A 21,528-nucleotide genomic window follows, 5' to 3' on the forward strand; every position below is an offset into this window, starting at 1 on the left:
TATTCATACTTAAGCAATGAATGATGAGTGATTTAGACTCTAATTCGGTGAAAATTATATGAAATTGTTATTGTTAATAAAATAATAGATATTAAAAATTGTCTTTAATACACACTTTGCTTCAAACAATCCATAAATAAAAACTTCATTTTATAGGATCTTGAGTAATCCAGCTGCTTCGAATATTCACCAATTAATCAAAAAAATCTCTTAAAAAGATTGATATTCAATGGATCTTGCTGGTTCAATTCTCTGTTAGGAAACTAAGAATTTCAATTGTGTATTCAACTTTATGCTAAAATTCCATAAATTAACAAAGTAACTGATTATTTGTAGATCGAACACCATTTAAAACGACAAACGTGTCGGCACTTTCTTTGCTTGGGCAATGATTTTTTCTAAGCAAAAATATCCAAAACACAATGTAGGTAACGAAAGTTTAAAGAAAAGTTTGTTTAAATTTAAAAATTTTGTTTTTAAAATTAATAATAAAAAATTAGAAACTGTAACTGTGCAAACTAAACGACATCGATCAAATCTCGAAATGAACTAAACTTGAGGCTTCCTTTAGATACAATATTTAACAGATTGTAAAGAAAGAAAAAAAAATGCTTTAAATTGAATTTGTTAAATTTCTCAACACGAGTTTGTTTGTGAGAAACGAGAAAAAAAAATAAAACATTTAAACGAGCAAAAACAAAAAAAAAATATAAAATAATATACAACAATATTCCTATATGTAGGTACATAGAAATATTGTCTGTGTAGATAGACGACTGATGGTCTGACCGTTTGACAGAACAATAAATTTAAAATATATTGTATCTGTGCTCAACGGGACAAAAAATAGTAAAAGTGTTAATTTTTTAGCAAATTTATTTGGTTGCTGTTGATTGATTTGTTTTGTTGACTGCTATTTTTTTAAATACTCGTCGTAAATATGCATATTTACGCTAATTAAGAGAAGCGTATCTTTCGGTCGTTATCATCAACAATAACAACAGCAACATCGTTATGACCACAAAACACAATCAACCCTCTATTGCTACCCCCTACTCAGTCAGCACAGTGGAGTGTTGCTGACACTCCCAAAAACACAAAACAATAGAAAACCAAAGAAATTCCATAAATAAGTAACTTATAAATTAAGGAAAAAATGTGACTTAGATTTACGTCAAGATTGTGTTTTTGTTTCGTTTTGTATGTGACAACAAACGACAAATAATTGTTGCTGTCTTCAAATAACAGTAGGGCTGTTCATTAGAAGCAACAAACATTTGTTTAAAGTAAGATAACTCTTCCATTCAAAGCTGTATTATACATTTGTATAAAATTTTAACATTTTTGAATTCTCTGCAGAAAAAACATGGTTCGGCATGGTTACGACAACTTACTGTGTTCTTTGTAACAATATATTGTTGTCGTGCACAAATAATTGTTATTTTAATTTGATTTCCACTATATTTTAGTTACTGCAAACATTTGTATGTTCATAGCAATTATAAATTTGAGCATGGTTGTTCACTGAAACATAATTAAGTTTCAAACAACAAAATCAATTAAAATTAAATATTTTATTCCCAAAAATAATTTTTAATACACTCTGCTACAAAATAACACTTTTTGTCAGAACTTGAAAAGCGACCTAATGGGGGTTGTTAGGTCGCTTTTTGGGGGTGTTTCAAAGATTTTGAAACACCCTCAAAATTTTGAGATATTTTGAAAAAAACTGTTTTAGGGTAGGTCGTAGCACTTTAGTACCTCTAACCCACACATTTTTAGACCGATTTCAAAATTATAAACAATTATGGATAGACAAAGATTTAAGCTTTCATAAAATGTATGCACAAGATGTATATCAAAAATTGCGTAAGTTTTTACGAAAAGTTTCGCTTTATTTTTTATTTTTTTTTCGTAATTTTTCATATTCAACAATAGTTAATTTAATTTTTTTCTATGAAAACCTATTCTTTTTTGCACAGTATTTTAAAGACAACTTTATATGGGAAAAAATGTGATATTACTTGTTAAAATCGTTTTATATTTGCAAAAGTTATTAAACTTTTTTGAAAAAAGGTCGAAAAAATTTACCTTGTAAATTCAAAATTTTACAAATATTTTTTTTTTCTACAGTTTTTTGTTTATTTTTATTTATATGCGCTGGAGGAGAAAATACTAAAAATAGTGTTAATTAAAAGTTGAATAACTTTTAGAATTTTCACGCGATTTGGACTAAATTTTCTATATATGTGGGTATACATTTTTATAAACTTTCATATCAAAATAAGCAATGAAAAGCGACAAAAATCAAAAAAGTTGATAATTTTTTTTCTTTCTTTTAGATATTCTTAACAAAAACAATACTTATAACTTAAAAATGTATCAAAAAATGCACGTCATTTTAAAGCGTAATCAGTTTTCTTTACAAACCCGTTAAAAATTTAAAGTCGGACAAAAACTGACTACGCTACAGGAAAAAATTTGACTTCCTGAACATCACTGACGACGACATCTGAAATTTTTAGAGACAATTTGTAGTGTACTTAGCAAGACCTATAACCGGCGCTAAGCCGTTTTTAAAGTTTTTTTTTTCATCGTAGCACCGTGTTATTATATGATTTCATTAAATCTTAATATGATTTCATTTGTTTTCGAGTTGATTTACATTTGTTCAGCTTCCTAGAGCTAATGGGGCCTGTGCGTGGCACATATTGCATGCAATATAAGGAGTGAGATCATAAAAACCTTAAACGTTTTTCCTTAAAAAGTATGTCAGTTATTATGTTTAATGTCAATTATGTTCAGTTGTTGTTAATCTGATTAAAATGAGTGACGAGAAAAAAGTGCGTACACATATTCAACATAACCAAACTTTGTCCTACAAAAAGTTGGCCAAACAATCAAAGGTCTGCCGTCAAACTGATTCCAATGTTATTAAACAGTATCGGGAGAACTTGTCCGTTGATAGAAAACCTGGTTCAGGTAGAAGCAAAAAAGTTTTTACATAAATAAAAACTGTCCACGTCCACTAATATGCCCATTTATTAAATACATCTGCAAAATACATCGGTCTGTGATCAATCATATTTCAGACCAAAATTCGATTACTTATATAAAAAAATCACAATAGCTTAAATCGATAATTACTTGGCGTAACAGCGTTTAATCAAGATAAAGAGCTCGATCTGTGATCACTCAAATTTCTGACCAAAAATCGAATTGTTTATATAAAAACTCAAAATATCTAAATTCGCTAATAACTTGGTCAATAATCAAACAGAGCTCGATCTGTGAACACTCATATTTCTAACCAAAAATCGATTTTTTATATAAAAACTCAAAATATCTAAATCCGCTAATAACTTGGCCAATAAGCGTTTAATCAAGAAAAAGAACTCTATCTGTGATCACATATATTTTGACCAAAAATCAATTTTTTATATAAAAACTCACAATATCTAAAATCGCTAATAACTTGGACAGGACAACGTCTGTCGGGTCAGCTAGTTAATGAAATAATTTTCAAAAGTGCTCCCAACACATCCGGTATGAAAGCAGTCCGGTTAGGTCAGTACTCGGACTATTTGGTACGAAAAGTTAAAGCCAATGCAAATTTAGGAGCAAAGACAGAGCACGGAAATTGAAGTTAAATTTTATACAAAAAATATACCTGATGCATAATGGATGATGAAACGTATGTTTCATTGCAGCTTCCGGGACAATATTTTTATGTTGCTGGTGCTCGAGGGAATGTTGTAGAAAAGTTTAGGAGCCAAAAGCAGTAAATGTTCCCAAAAAGTTCTTGGTATGGCAAGTAAAATAAGCCAAACATTTGTTACAAAGGGCTGTAGAAATACCGGAATTTACAAAAGAGGATGCCTCCATTCATAAGACTTCTTAAATGTGTCCACTTATTGATTTGGCATCCTGCCACCATGGTAAGCAAGGTCTTGAGTGGTACAAGAACAATAATGTGGTATTTGTACCAATAAAGGCAAATCCTCCAAACTGCCTGGAGCTAAGGCCAGTGAAGAGATATTGGTGCTCTTGTTAAAAGAAAATTCAAGAGCACAAAAAAGGTGTCCAAAAGTGTGGCAGATTTTAAATGGAGATTTACTAGCTGTTTGAACAAATTGACAGAAATCACCTTAATGAAAGGGGTTTCCGGAAAAGATTCATAAATTCATCTCTATTGCTTAGAACTATAAAAATTATATTTTTTGTAAGTTGTAAAAATAATGTCAATCTCAAAAAAAAAAAAAAAATTAAAACTGTATGTTTAGTGGTTTCTTTTTTATTAACATTTATGTATGCTAAGATTTGTTCGAAAAATTCGAAAAATTTTTCAAAGGGGCAAGTTTTGTGGAGCTTTTGAAGTATAAATATAAGCTTTTTATAGAAGTAATTGGTATTGGTGAAAACCTTAGGACTTGAAGATTGACATTTTAGTAAAATTAAAAAATTTTATAAATTTTTGGGATTTCATTTATCTTAAAAACTAAAAATATTATAATATGGTGATTTTCCACGAAGAAAAATATAAAATTTGAACGGTTAAAGATATCATAATTAAATTCCTAAAATGGACAAAAGGGTTCCAAAAACTGAGTTTTTTTTTTAGAAAAATGCGTACTGTGACGTTATTTGCCGTGTGATAGCAAAAAAGTTTTATTTCGCGGATCAGTGCTTTGTCTTTTTACAATTTTTTATTCAAAGGGAAAAAATAGATGGGCTTTTTTGGGAAAATAACTCACTTTTTACATGTGAAATTTCGTAACAATATCCCCAATAATTCCCGAGATACCAAATTATTTCCAAAAAAAATCTTTTCTAAACCACTGTGGATCGTCAGAACTTAAACTCGAATACTCTTCTGCTACGCCTAAGTGAAATTTTTTGTTAATCGGTTCAGCCAGTTAGAAATTGCGGATTTATTTCCCAACTATTCTAGTTCTTTCCCAGTGTGCAAGGCTTCCTTCTCAGCTACTACTAAATCTGGAGAATAAGGTAAAATTGCTGTAACAATCGTTTAAAGTGAATACCCCTAAACCAAATTTAACGTTGTCATTCTCTTTTTTTCCATTGATCCATTAACACACTCACCCAGTCAGTCAGTCATTCCTTTCATTTCATTTTGTTTATTAAATCGTTCAATCGTTAAAACCAGAGACAAAGTGACGTCTTTAAGTCATTGAAACGAGAATTGAGTTGCTTCTTTTTCATTATTTATAAAAATAAAAACAAATAAATGTACTTGTACTTGAATGTATTTAAATAAAAGTATTTTTTCCATAAATATTTCGTTTGGTTCATAAAATTTTCCATGATTTCATTTCAACAATCCTAAATTAGCGACTCCACAATTGATGTAAAACACAATTTGTACTTGTTAAACACGAGACACAAATAAACCGCTAACAGTTACTGATTTGATTTGGTTAAAGTTCTGGTATCCAAAATTACGAAAAATTAAACAAAAATACATATATATATATTTTTTTGGGGAATGTGTAAAAGTTGGGCAGCAAATATGGAAGTAAGATTTGATTGTTTATCCCAATTTACTTAAAGTAACTTTGATTTTCTACACATGTTCTTATTCTGCACTATTTTTACATAAACTGACTAAGTGACTAATAAGTGGCTTCTTTGTCCTTTAATAGAACAAGTACTTCTGGCTCTCGTCATGCGTAATTGTTCTATTAAAGGGGAAAGAAACAGCCACGTCATATGATCAACTTAAAAATAAGTATTTTTTTTCTTTAATTTTTATAGAAAAAGGTGTTAATTTTCTATTAATTGTTAAAATTTTATTGCATAAAGCGAAACTAGATACGAAATTCTAAAAATAAATATGTATGCCAATTTTTCATGTTTATTTAATTAATTATATTTGGCCTAAACCGTTTAACACATGGTATTGACTGTAATAAAAATATAATGCCGAATAGATAAAATCCGAGTATGTATTATTAATTCATTTGTAGTTAAGTTGATGCTAATTTAACCAACAATTCTCAAATGGGGGTTTGCGAACATTGAGAGTGTTCAGAAGGGATTGTTAGGCGATCGTGAAGAATTGCTTGTGAGAACCACTGCTTTAAACGGTGCTAATTAAATTTGATGATAGACAAAAAAATTCCTTTGATAAGAAATTTGTTATGCACTACTCGCAAATTGTTGTAGCAGGCGTGCATAATGGCGACATTGGTAGTAAAAAAAAAACAAGAAAACAAGAAAATTATTTTAGTTAACTAAGTTTAGTCACACTCAGTAAAATTAATTTCGTAGTGTAATACACATTTTATATCCACCACAAAACAGTCACAATGAATTATTGGAATATATTCTGGGTCCTTATAATATTATAAAATGACATCATATGGGGCCACGGAGGAAGGAACTAGGAGCGTAAAATTATCGCCAAATATTCTCTGTTGATTAGAAATGTTTGGTATTGAAAATGGGCCAAATCGGACGAACCAAATGATGAAATCGTTAATGAAATATTCCCTTGATATTTTAAATCGGTTGGTTTGTTAGTTCGCAATACAAATGCAACACAAATTTTAAAACTATTCAAAGTTATTTGGATGTTCATGTGAACTGGAAATATGTTTCCAAAGCTATTAAGTATCTAATGATTGAAAGGAAAATTTTATTATAAAAGATCGGCCTAAATAATGCTTTATTTTCGGAATCTTTAAATGCGCTCGGGACCTTATCATAGTATTAAAAATGAGGTTAGAAGTTCTTAAGGATTTTGTTGAGTCTCTGAATAAACTTGGAAACATAACGGGTTAACATTGAGGTGGGTATCTTGCTATTAGGAGGGGAGGACGATTAAGTAGGAATTTGTTCACCAATAGAATGCTGTGTTAGAATTCAGGCAGACAAAGCGATTTATACCTCTGTTGCGGGGAAAGTCTCAGCAGTTGATATCTTCTCGGCATTGTTGGCACTAGACATTGCAAATGTTGAGGCACAGTGACAACTCGCAGCATGAGTTTAGGTTCTTCCCGTGCGAATTTCTAAGTCTACCGCCGAACAAGAATAGAGACATAATTTGTTACCTGGTAACCGTGCATGATCCTCCTATATATTAGTTACTACAGGGACACACAGATAAGAAGGAGATCGTTGAATCGTAATTTTCTCCAATGGATTGTTAGAGCTCTGACAGACAAAGCATTTTATTATACAGCACAGGCGCGGATCCAGAGGGGGTGAAATAGGAAATCCCCCCCCCAAAACCGAAAAGTTTTCATATAAAAAAGGAATAAAAAGAAAAACGTAGAACAAATTTTAGTTTACCACCCCCCCAAATGGTTGATCTGTATCCGCGCCTGATACAGCATGTGGTAAATTCTCAGAAGCTACTTAGGGTTACTGGGCACTGTTGAAGCCAAACATTATAGATTTCGAGGGATTGTACTTATTTGAGGTATCGTAGGTATAGTACGCTAGACTGTAGAATAAAAGCATAATTAGCAGAAATTCAACCGAATTCGTTTTTTTTCAGGCTGAAACCGAACCTAATATTCCTCCAAAAAAAAAAAAACGTTTTTTTTCTGTCAGTTTTTAGGTGCCTACTTTACATTGAGGACTCCATTAATTCTGTTTTTCATCTTCAATTAAAACGTGTTTTTTGACAGTTTTTATTTGAAGCTACGACATTTTACAATAAAATATGTATAACTTTTTAGTGCCACGCAATATGATAAATTTCTTTACAAATGAAAAATATGATTTTTCTTTTTACCGGTTTTCGTTTATATCTTGTCAATTCAAGGACCAATTTGGATGATTATTTCAACATAGACAATTCAGGAAGTATTTCTGCCAAGTATTTGAATGTTTATAGTCCTTTTTATGTTATGTGGGTTAATTCTTGTGTAAATATCGGGTTAGTCGTTTGGGTTTGCTTATTTTTAATACTAAAATTCTGAACAATAATCATTAGTTTCTTACTTAAAAATGATAGTAGTCTAACTTGATTTAGGTGGAATAATACAATTTTTATAACCACCATCATATTGATTTTTTCATTCCGTTTGTAAAACATCGAATGTATTCTGGGTCTTTATGAAATTCTAAGAAGTTGCAGCTATGTCCGTCCGTCTGTCTGTTGAAAACACTAACGTAGGTAGCTGGCTGCAATTTCCCAAAAATACTCTCTGTTGATAAGGTTTGATTGTTATTTAAAATCGACAATATCGGTCCATAATGTTGATTATGCATCAATCCTGATAAAATTTTGCACAAATTAGTTCAAAGTACTCTGAAATTATGCTGTAAAGTATGGCTAAAATCGGGCATCATTTGTCCCTAGTCCCCAGTCCCCATCAGAAAATGACTTGAACATTCATAATTGGCTTATAATAATTAATATCGTGATGAAATTCGATATCAACAAGCGAGGATCGGTCCATATCCCCAATATCACCCCTATATCAGATAAATATTTTATTTTCACATATTGATGGTGGGTATACAAGATTCGTCACAGCCGAATATAACACACTTTCTCGTTTTTTTTTAATTTTTATTTTGTATGCTTAGATTATTTCATGCATTATATGTATTGTGATATTAAGTGCAGAAATTTGGAAATGAAGTAGTTAGTGGCAGAAGATTTCCCCGATGTTTAAAAATGTATTGTTAATATTTTAAAGATAATTTGCTTACTTTTTGTTTCTTCTAAAACTGTTTAACAAACAGTACATGCAAGAAAAATGTTTTTCAATTTTAAATTTTCTTTTTAAATATTTTATTATAAATTTATTTATGATTGTTTGTATTTATATATTTTTTTATTTCAAAATTGTGTTAATTAAAATATTTGTGGTTATTTTTAAACATTCTTGTGTATAATTTGTTTATATTTCGAACTTTACGAACAAAAATACACACTTAAAATAAATTTAAAAATAAAAAAAACCGAGAGATTTAAAATTTTTCTTTATTTTTCCGTTTACTTTTTTAAAAGGGTGTTAATTGAAATGCACGTGAAATTAATTGTGGTATTTAATTTTATATACAATTTATGTTTATAAAAAAATATTATTATTATTCAAACATTCTATGGCTGGTTTAGTTTTTAACGTGTATCTTATTGTTAAACAATTTATTGAAGTTTTTCACCTTTTGTAATGGTTATTAAAACGATTCGTTACAAAAGTGCGCGCGCGTTTAGCATTAAGACGCTATAAAACCGTGTGTGTATGGCATCACTTGTATGTGAGTAATGATCACGAAAACCAGCAGATGATCATTAGAACTAAACCGAAAAGTGTTTGTTAAATATAACGAATTGTTTTCAAATGCTTCAATGAAATTTTCATTTGAGTGTAAATGAAAACAAACAAAAAGCTCACTCAAAATTATGGGGAGAGAAAAATTATATGCGATAAAAAACAAACAGTAGGTAAATCTATTTTATTGCAAAATCAAATTATGAAACATAAAATAGAAACTAATAATGAATGCATATTAATAATAATGACAGTTTTGTTTTGCTAATCTCAAATAAGTTCATTCATCCATCCACCAATAACCTCAACTACAACAAGGACGTCTAATGATCTTTTCACTAATTTGCTGTTTTAAATCTAAAATAAAATACGCAAAAACTCAAACACCGAAAAGGTTCATTACACTCATGCGAACATTGTTTTGAAACGTTTTTAAGAAAGAACAATAAAAACTATTTAATTTAAATTTAATGTCGCGTTTTTTTCCTTAAATGCAAATGTCATTAACCGCTACAAGGTCATAATTTTTGTAGTTGGTTTTTTTTAAACAATAAAGTAAAACTAAAATTAGCTGGTATCAGTTTCAAAAAATCTTGTCACGTTAATGAATTTGAAATAATTATTTGTCAATATTTTTATTAATAATAATATTATCTAACAATGTTGGAGTTTTAACCATAGAGATATTCACATAGAGCGGAAACTCTCCTGTCAAAGACCTAACTCATTTGTAAAAAAAATAAGTGATAAGAATGCATTAGTTTAAAAAAAAATAATTGCGATTTCCCAAGGCCCATTCGATTTGTATTGTAGACACTTTGAATTTGATAGTTTTCAAATGTACAAAATTTTTATTATTTACGGATGCACTGTGGTTCCAAATCAAAATCTAGGTGGACAAATTTATTTGGCGCTCTTTTTATATAGAATTGGTGTCAATATAAACTTTTTTTTCAAGTTACAGTAGGGTCTAGATATATAAAAATCATTAATAAAAAAAATACGTTTTCATGTGATTCTGAAACTAAATTTTTAAAAAGATCAGTATTTACTATATTTCAAGTTACAGTAGGGTCTATTTATATAAAAATCAATAATAATAAAAAAAAATTTCTAAAAATTCCATTCCGTAAATATTAAAAAAAAAGTATTTCGTCGGGTGCTGGCGGCTACAATATACATCATCTTTAAATGATGTATATAGGCATTGGACGGGCTCCGACGATCTTTTTTTTTTGGCAAGCTATATAATATTAAAAAAAAAAATATATGTATATTTGAGACCCAAGTTTAAAGGACTATAACAGGAAAATGGAGAGACCCATAAATATAAGATATACACTTAATAAAAGCCTATATCAATGTCTATCTATGTTTTGAAGTATGAATTTCTATATGGTAAAACAATTGAGATATATGTATGTAATTTAGTAAAGTAGTAAAATATTTAAAAAAATTAACGAAAATATGATTCAAAAGTTTTGGAACTTCTGGCGCTTCTGTCGAGAAAACGAAATGTCCAATTTAAAAACCACAGTGCAGTGGGTTTAACTTATTCGGGTACGCTGAATTCAGTGGTGCTAACCGTTTTTTTTAGGTTAGCTCGTATTTTCGAGATATTCCGTTATTTCGAAAATGGTGGAGGTTGCACTACATATATTCGTGTAACTCCAAAAAGATTTAGTTTATTGAAAAAAATGGAAAAATCGAAATTCCGCAATAAAATTACGTTTAAGAAATGCTTAACATATTTTTAATCTTCGCAGTCGTTTTAGAAATATAAATTTGTTTTGGCAAACAAAAAATTATTTTTTTAGCAAAATTTCGAAATTTTTGTTTTTTAAAACGGCATGAAAAATTGGAAAATGAAGCTACGCAGTTAATTTTTTCTCAGCTTATAGAAAATAAAGTTCTAAACAAAACAATCTCTAAATGATTAAAATCTGTTTACAACTTTTAATTTTATAAACAAAAGATCAAGCAAATATCCCCTAATAAAATTTTAAAAATTTTTCCCATATTTTTAACATTTATACATTTTTGAATATACGCTAATATATAATATATATATCTTATCTTTTCCACTAGTCAAATTTATGTATTCAAAATCAACAACAAATAGATAAGTTACAGAATCTTGCCGTTAGAGAAACATAGAGTTATGTATCTTATCTTTAGTGAATAAAATTAAAAGTTGTAAACAGATTTTAATTATTTAGGGATTGTTTTATTTGGAACTTCGTTTTCTATATGTTTGAAAAAAATTAAGAGCGTATATGAATTTTCCAATTTTTAATGCCGTTTTAAAAACCAAAAATTTCAAAATTTTTCTAAAAAATTATTTTTTTTTTGCCAAATAAAATTTATATTTCTAAAACGACTGCGAAGATTAAAAACGTGTTAAGCCTTACTTAAAGGTAATTTTATTGTGGAATTTCGTTTTTTCCATTTTTTTCAATAAACTAAACCGTTTTTGAGTTACGCGAATATATGTTGTGCAACTCCTCCATTTCCGAAATAACAGTATATCTCGAAAATATGAGCTAACCTAAAACAACGGTTAACACTATTGAATTCAGCGTACCCGAATTAGTTTAACCCACTGGGTGCACTTCTACACAGAAAAAACAACAGTAATTTTCGAGCACAGTGTTATTATAAGTCCTGAATGTTGAAGCACTTTTCTGAGGGGGACCTTGTTGGGGACTACGGACAAATGTTGGATGATTTTCGGCAATATCGGTACAATCAAGCACCGATATTGTGGAAAAATACTATCGTTTGGGTCCTATCGTGTTTTCAGCAGACAGATGGACGGATATAGCTAAATAGTCATAGAATGAGGACTCAGAATATATATACTTTTACGGGTCTGCGATGAATATATTTCTCTATTTTAAGAATTGAACGATATACAATTTTATTTGTTAAATCATTTCCTATTGATTTGGTTGTTAAAATATGAATTCATATGAAAATAACAGTTTTATTCTCCCGATAATAATCAATTGTATTGCAGAGTGTAACAAATTTACAAGGTAATATTGAAAATCGGAAAATCTAACGATGAATATAAGTTTTGTTTTAAATATTTGAATTTACGGAAAAGATTTTAAATACAAATACTCGATAGTGTTGAGCATAAAAATAAAAACTAGAAATTAAAAATAATTTTCTTTAAGGTTTTGTTTATTCTTTATTTTTAATTAAAACAAATCTAAATAAAAACATTTAATTAAAAACAAACCAAAAAAAAAAACAAATTGGCGCCCAGGAAATAATGCCAAATTATTTGACTAAAAGATTCACTCACTCATGGTGCAAAGACCACAAATCAACATACAAACAAATAAATACATGATTATTTTTCTTCGACAATTTAGCAGACCGAAACCAATACAAATTTGTAATTGCAATTGATGTATTTCCCAGTTTTAAAAAATAAATATTTGAAAAATTCTCGAAATAAACCCTTCAAATATATATTTAACACAGACTAATCAAACTGTATTTTTTCTGATGACAATGCTGTCAATTTTATACTATTTAGTTCAGATAAAAATAACAGAAATTTAAAAACATTAAGTGATAGAGGTTAGGATGCAGTTTTTGTCATTAGTTCAATTTGTTTCAAGTTTAACTAATCACCCAATTAAGTTTTACCAACTTATGCTACTGATTTTTTTTAAAATCGATTTAAAGTCGTCTGAGTATGTAAGAATTCGCAGAGAAGCTGTTCTGATCATTAGCAGATGTAGTTCCTGAACATGCCTCTAATGTTTAACTCAGGTGAGAACTTAGTGGCATTAGGCCTGCGTCAACTAAACATCACTAATTTCGAATCCACTGTAGGCCATTCATTTACATTTTCCCACACTCAATAAAATCAGCTACAATTAAACAAACCAAATGACAAACAAAAAATACCATGTAATAAGCGAAACAAACTGCAAAGAAGCAATACATATTTTTACAAAAGAAATCAAAAAAATGAATAAACACAAACAACAAGAATATTCGTATTCAAATCAGCAATTCACGTGAGTTTTTAAATTTATAAACAACTGCAACAATTTGTAAATTGAACCATTTAAAAAAAAAAAATTTAGAAATATCCATACATTCCATTTAATTCGTCAACCATTTATGTATGAATTTGTAACTGAAGTCGACCATACATTGTAGGTCACACGGGTTTGAATTTAGAGCTGAGCGCGTGTTTTAATTTTTGACTTATTATCAAGAATGGAAAACATTAATTGGAAATACTTACAGTCATATGGTTTTTTCACGAATAAAATTACTTATCTTAAATTTGAATTAGATTTGTCTTTACTCTTCCTAGGCCTGAAATAAGTATTCAAATGTCTTAACTAAAATTCGAAACTACAGCCATGATTAACAAAAACTAGCTTCCAAATATCACTGCACAGTGGGGCAGAATCAAAATAAATAAATCTGGCATTTCTAAACGCCTGGTCCGATCGGGACGCAGGCGTAGCCAAGGAGTATTCGAGTTTAATTTATTAAAATGAGCACTACAAATAATCCAGGGGCGGCGCTATGAGGGCTCAAAGTAGGTTACTTTCGAAATGTAAATTTTTTAAACACGTGCAATTTTTTTGTTTCCCATCCGATTTCAAAAAATTTTATAATTCTTGAAAAAAACATGCTTGCATGTGCTATTTATCTCTTACAATTTCCGAGTTATAGGCATTTCAAAATTTAAATTTTAAAATTTTGCCATACCTTGGTCCGCTTTTTTAAAAATATAGGTCGTACTTTTGGACCGAATGGACTTGATTTTTTTTGTAAATTACGAATAACATACAAAAGTTTTCAGCGCAATATCGATTATGGATCAAAAAATAAACGATTTTCAATTTAAATATTCAAAAAATAGTTGATTTTTTTGTAAATTACGAATAACATACAAAAGTTTTCAGAGCAATATCGATTATGGATCAAAAAATAAACGATTTTCAATTTAAATATTCAAAAAATATTTGATTTTTGCTGTTTTTTGGGCGAAAAGGTGACTTAACTCTTTTTTTATTAAAAATTAACTTTTTTTAAGAACATATACGAATTTTATATTTTTCTGTAAGGTATCTTTACGGAGAACATTTTAGTATAAAAAACATGACCGAATGGACTCAATTTTTTTTGTAAATTACGAATAAAGCAGGTACTCTGTTCAAAATTTCGTGCGAAATGCTGTCAAACTACATATAAAATATTTGGAATGAAATATATGCGAAATAATTTCGCAAGAGCAGTACTCTGTTTTTATTGTGGAAAACATGTGAAATACATCTGGCAACCTTATTTTTCCACACGAAATAACATATGCAGCACTTCTTTCGCACGAAATGAAAACTAACAGCTAGCTGTCAAACAGCATATAAAATTTTTCGCATGAAAAAACCATAATTTTTCGCAAATATGAACAGAGTACTAGGCTTAACACACAAAAGTTTTCAGAGCAATATCGATTATGGATCCAAAAATAAACGATTTTCAATTTAAATATTCAAAAAATATTTGATTTTTGCTGTTTTTTGGGCGAAAAGGTGACTTAACTCTTTTTTTATTAAAAATAAACTTTCTTTAAGAACATAAAAGAATTTTATATTTTTCTGTAAGGTATCTTTCAGAGAACATTTAAGTATAAAAAACATGTCCTAATTTTTGAGTATGTTGCCCCTACGACCTTCGGCCTATTTTTTTTAAACAAAATTTCAACTTTGGGCCACATGTTCTAAAATCCCAAAGCTGTGATAAAAAAAAACGGGAAGCTGTTTTGGAAACCTTGATGTACTCCCTATTTATCCCCAAAGTATTTTCCCAGCCCAGGAGAAAATGTGGACCCCATGGGCAAAATTTTAAAAAATACCATTTTTAGGATTTTAAAAAAACAATTTAAAAAAACGTTGAAAATTTCATTGAGTTCTGTTAAAAAATAAATATTTTATAATATGAAAAAGTGCAACATTTTTGAAGGACGGAGATTTAAAGTGGCATAATTTTGAATCTAATTGAGATATTGACTTGAAATCGGATGGGAAACAAAAAATTGCACGTGTTTAAAAATTTTACATGTCGTAGGTAACCTACTTTGAGTCCTCATAGCGCCGCCCCTGGATTATTTGTAGGGCTTATTTTAATAAATTAAACTCGAATACTCCTTGGCTACGCCTGCGTCAAAATTTTATCTCGATCGGACCAGGCGTTTAGAAATGCCAGATTTATTTCCCAAAAATTTTGATTCTGCCCCACTGTGCACTGTAATAAATCATTATGGTGCTTATAATTTTGTTTATATCTAAAATCTGAATTACTCATTGTATAGATTTTGTAGCTAAGACTCGATAGTATGGTGGATCTCATTAGGCAATATGTTAATAATGAATGTCTTCAAAAAAATACAGAATATTGTGCTGCATAGGAAACTGAGGTGCAAAGATCTGTTGGATTGTGTAATGAAAATTCAAATGGAGTTCCACAGTCTCCTTATTCACTATGACAACAGACTGATGATAATGGGAATTTGGCTAGACTGATGATAATGGGAATTTGGCTAGTAAATGATAATGCAATCAGAAACCAAAGGATAATATATCCTAGCTACTTTACTGCATCGCCACATTACCGCAAGACAATGAATGGGCTGAAGTAACACGAGTAAGGAATATCCAAGGAACGAGCTTTATACAGATGGTTCAAAACTAGATGACCAAACGGAAATGGGCTTCTACGAGCTAATACGAAATTTAGGTAAATACTTTTAATACAGACATCACTTTCTGGATGAGATCATGACGATTTCAAATGGTATTAAATGGTTGAAGAGGATTGATAACCAAACTCCAACCAGTACTTTTATGGATAGCCAAGCGGTTATAAATAGGAAATCCCAGAATATTTTACAGTGTAAGAATGATGTATGGAATGTATGGATGTCGTCAGTTTCTGAACCTAAACTCAAAAGACAAGTTAATGTATTAATTGGTGACTACAGAGTTGAATATCATCTGGCTCGTATTGGTCTATCCGACAATACGATCTGTCGAAGACAAATGCCCAACTTGGAATATCTTGGAAATGATACACCGAAATAGGCATATGTATCTCTCCCTCTACTCAATATAATCTATATAAGAAGTGAGATCGAAGAAACCTTAACACACGTTTTCCTCAAATCTATAATGTTGCTGATGCTGTAAAAAAGTTTAGGACCCAAAAGCAGAAAATTTTCCTAAAAAGTTCTTGGTAAGCTAAACATTTGTTACAAAGGACTCTATAAATACCGAAATTTACATCAAGGAATGTTTACATTCCCTTATTTTTGGCCTGATTTGGCATCCTGTCAGAAGGTCTTGAGTGGTACAAGAACAATAATGCGGTATTTGTACCAAGAGAGGCAAATCCTTCAAACTGCCTGGAGCTAAGGCCACTGGAGAGATATTGGACTCTTGTTAAAAGAGAATTGAAGAGCAATAAAAAAAATGTGTCCAAAAGTGTGGTAGATTTTAAAAGGAGATGGACTACCTGTTCCAACAAAGTGACAGGAAGAACTATAAAAACCTGGAAGGGTTTCCGGAAAAATTTCATAAATTCATCACTATTGATTAGAACTATAAAAATAATATTTTTTGTAAATTGTAATAATAATTTCAATCAAATAAACAAAAAATCAAAACTGTAGGTTTAGTGTTTTTTTTAATAACATTTATGTATGTTAAGATTTTTTCGATCTCACTCCTTATACCGTTACCACTTATGGTGAAGGGTTTAAACAAAAAACTTTTACTGATTGTGTTGATGTTATTGCCGGCATCATGAATTGAAAACTGTCAAGTTCACTTATTACACTATACAACAAAATCAATTTTTTTTTCCAAAATTACAAGGTCCGACCAATAAATTTTGATAGAGGAAACAAAAAAAAAAAGACACGTATATTGGCGTTTTGAAAGTTTAAGTCTGAATTTCATTTGAGGGGGGGTTAAAGTATCCCAAATCTGGCACATTCTTATTGTTAATCGTCATAAGAAACCATATGATCCTTACATTTTAGGTATAAAATGTGTTCTGCAAAGTTATGTAAAATGTTACGGAGAATATTTTAGTAGAATATATTAACCCTCTAAATCCTCAAGACATGGGTCTTTTTTGTCCTTTTAAAAAAGTGCAAAACCACCATTAAAACAGGGATTTAAGGGGTTAAACTGTTCTGCAAAAAAATTATACGGGAAATATTACTATAAGTCATTAAATACACCAAAACGGAAAATTCAACCAGAAAGTCAGAAATAAGACACAACAAAAGAGAGCCGAGGGTTAATTTCGCATTTATTAAGATTAACAATGTGCCAGAGTTTTGAAACTTTAACTCCCCTCAAATGAAATTCAGATATAAACTTTCAAAACGCCGATACACGTGTCTTTTTTTTTGTCTCCTCTATCAAAATTTATTGGTCGGACCTCGTAATTTTTTTTGGTGTTGTATAGTGTTATGTAAAGAATAAGTTCATGATGATTATGATGTTGCCATTACTGTTGATATTTTGACTGATGTTTACATCAGTGATTTGATTGTTGTTGCTGCTGCTGTCATTGTAGTATATATTTAAAAAATGTACATGTCAACTGGCAACAAACTACAAAATAAATTGCTATACATAGTTAAATTCATAACATAATTTTCGTTTATTCAAGCATCATGGTATATGTATAAACATTACCCAGCAACATTTGAGAACCATAATTTTGAGTAGGTTTCAATATTTGAGATCATTTAATGTACACAAATCTTTTATTCTCACTTAAAAACTTTTGCTAGGTTAACTTTATATCTGATCATGAATGTGATCGAGAGTTGCCAATAAACCAAATATGTTACAATTTAAAATTTCTTGGCTAATATTATCTTAAAAATATAAACTAGTTAAATAAAATCATCTTTGATAATGCAGAAAATATCCTAGTTTATATGTTATTGGTTTCAAAGTTATCGATTTGTGTTAGCGATCGGCATAAAGGAGCATGGATTATAACAACATATTGTGCACAATCTGATCAGCTAATGATTATAATTTTTGTTTCTAATTCCATAATTTTTGAGAACTTCATTGACATTCTTATAGTTTACAGGAAAATAACCATTTATATTCAGCCCCTGGCGATCGATCACTGATCTTTAGCTTATACGAGTAGAATGAATGAAATATTAACATTTTAAGAATAATGTGTATAAATTTTTGAAGATTGTTATATGTATATTATAGATTTGTTTGATTAAAAAATGCTAGTTTAGTTGATTTTATTAAATGTTTTTTTATTTTTCAGAAAAAAAATTAATATCTTTGGATGTAATATCTAAAAGGGGTGCAACAGGTAAGTGACCAATCTGATTTATCCTCTAAAATATATTCAAAATTTGAATATTTTTGGTTAATTTATGAAATTTTAAGGCCTGTGGCAACGCTGCAATGGGTCACATTTTTTATTATTATTGTTCTCTCCCCAATTATTGTAAACATTGCTTTTTTATAGCACTGCTCGCACAAGTACTTGTGTGAATGGCAAATTTTTGTGTTAATAAAACAAATATGTATTTAAATTTAGCATAAAGTAGTAATTTTGCATAATAACAATCTATTTTTAGCAATATGTGGATTTTTTGTGTTACAAGCAGCCTATTTTAATTGAATAAACGATTTAAAAATAAAACACAACACAATCAGCGCAAAGAGGCACATATACATTTGATTACCAGTAATGATTTATTTATTATGCGATAAATGTACTCTCCTCTCGACTTCACTTAGTACATTTGTGTAAACAAAGTTAATGCGAGGCCATGAGTTTTGATAAAATGGTGACTACAAGCGCAGAGTGGGGAGATTTTGGAAAGCCAATAATAATAATACTTGTGGCAAAGACATAACTGGTCGAGCATAGGTCCGTCACATTGGAAAAGCAGAAAAAAAACAAGTAAGAGAGCTATATTCGTCTGTGCCGAATCTTATATACCAATTTTTAGGTGAACAAAATTAATTTTTTTGCAGTTTTTTAATTTTTTGGAAAATAAAATTTGCGAATTGTTTTTTTTTAATTTTAAAACTTTTTTTAAATTTAAATTTTTTTTTTTAATTTAAAATTTTTTTTTTTAAATTTTAAAAAAAAATATTTTTGTTTATTAATTTTTTTTTTGGTGAACAAAAAAATTTGGGTTAAAAAATATTTTTCCGATTTTGACCCATTGCAGGTGCAACTTACTATGGTCTTATATGCGCCTTATGTCCGTAATTTCAACCAATAGATAGCACTGTGGTTCCAAATAAAAATCTAGGTGGACAAAATTATTTGGCGCTCTTTTTATATAGAATTGGTGTCTCAGATTCCAAAAAAATGTTTAAAAGATCAAAATAAACTTTTTTTCAAGGTACAGTAGGGTCTAGATATATAAAAATCATTAAAAAAAAAATTAAAAAAAATACGTTTTCATGTGTTACTGAAACTAAATTTTGTAAAAAGATCTGTATTTACTACATTTCAAGTTACAGTAGGGTCTAGATATATAAAAATCAATAATAAAAAAAAAAATATTTCTAAAAATTCTATTCTGTAAAAATTAAAAAAAAAGTATTTCGGCGGGTGCTGACGGCTACAATTTTTTTATAAAGACATTCCCCAGAAGTTTCTTTAAATTATGTATATAGTCATTGGACGGGCTTCGACGGTCTTTTTTTTTGACAAGCTACAGTGGTGGCCACCAATTTAAGACAAATACTTGAATTTTTTTCGTCAACTGATTTTTAAGTGCGATAGAGCCAAAATAAAAGGACCTCTAAGGGTATGAAATTTATTATTAATGTTTCTAGTTTCTGGAAAATGTTTGGAAAAATCGGTAAAACATATATGGACAAAGATATGTGGAAATACGTTGAATATAGAAATCAATCGGCTGTGCCGAATCTTATATACCCTTCACCAAATTATACTTTAAAATAATTTTTTTTAAATATTTTTAGGTAAACAAAATTAAATTTTTTTTAATTTTTTTTGAAATTGCTTTTAAAATTTTTTTGTTTTAAATTTTTTTTTGAAAAAAAAATGTATGACAAACAAATTTTTTTGATGAAAAAAAAATTCGGGTTAAACAATATTTTTCCCGATTTTGACCCATTGTAGGTCCAACTTACTATAGCGTTATCTACATCGTTGCAATGGACTTTGAAATATCTCTATCATTAGATGACCATATTGTCTATATTAATGACTTAGTAATCCAGATATAGATCAAAAATTGAGGTTGTCCCGGTTGTTTGCTCATATCTCCGTTATTTATGGACCGATTTTGCTGATTTTAAATAGCAAACTTCTCGAAAGCATGTCTGACAGAATTATTGAAGATTTGGATCCCGAAGATATCTGGGGTCTTCAGAAAATTGATTTCAACAGACAGACAGACGGACATGGCTTAATCGACTCCGCTATCTATAAGGATCCAGAATATATATACTTTATAGGGTCGGAAATGAAAAATGTAGAAATTACAAACGGAATGACAAACTTATATATATATGAAGGGTATAAAAAAATATCAGTATATTTGAGACCCAAGTTTAAAGGAGTATAACAGTAAAATGGAGAGGCCCATAAATATAAGATATACACCTAATAAAAGCATATATCAATGTTTATCTATGTTTTGAAGTATGAATTTCTATATGGTAAAACAATTGAAATATATGTAATTTAGTAAAGCAGTAAAATATTAAAAAAAATTAACGAAAATATGATCAACATTTTTTAACTTCTGGCGCTTATGTCGAGAAAACGAAATGTCCAATTGAAAAACCCATTTGTATTGGAGGAGAGCAGACTGTCAGCTTCCGAAAATACTTAATTTTTCAAAATTCTGAAGATACCGATCTTTATAATTTTGTCCATCTAGATTTTGATGTGGAACCACAGTGGATAGGTATCTATCAGGGCTTAGTTACTTATGGAGTAAAAATAATTGGTATTTTTTACCAGACAATGACCGCATACACAACCGCCTCGAATGGCAATGTTTATAATAATGTCCAAATTCTCGACTGTAAACCATTACTTAACTACTTCTATGTAATACAGATGACATTCTTGCAAGTTCATAAGTAATTGTATGTCATTGCAAAGTTTTTGCTGGAAAATCCTTCAATCCGAAAATTTTTTCAGTCCCCTGCTCTCAAAATTAACTAATTGAAATATTCAAGATGGC

At 29.6% G+C, this 21,528-nt stretch overlaps 2 protein-coding genes across 2 annotated transcripts in view; both read right to left on the reverse strand.

Annotated features, from left to right (window-relative positions):
• fray (frayed) overlaps nt 1-426 on the reverse strand; it is a 28,812-nt gene extending 28,386 nt beyond the window's left edge. Inside the window, exon 1 of the mRNA XM_065515667.1 lies at nt 116-426. Coding sequence (XP_065371739.1) covers nt 116-149 — 34 coding nt within the window. The 5' untranslated portion in view covers nt 150-426. The remainder of the gene's footprint in view (nt 1-115) is intronic.
• The window catches only part of LOC135963711 (E3 ubiquitin-protein ligase RNF181 homolog), a 99,170-nt gene that overhangs the window by 33,925 nt on the left and 43,717 nt on the right, over nt 1-21,528 (reverse strand). The gene's annotated exons all lie outside the window — the stretch shown is intronic.

The sequence above is a fragment of the Calliphora vicina genome, chromosome 1 (assembly GCF_958450345.1).
Source record: "Calliphora vicina chromosome 1, idCalVici1.1, whole genome shotgun sequence".
Lineage (NCBI taxonomy): Eukaryota > Metazoa > Arthropoda > Insecta > Diptera > Calliphoridae > Calliphora > Calliphora vicina.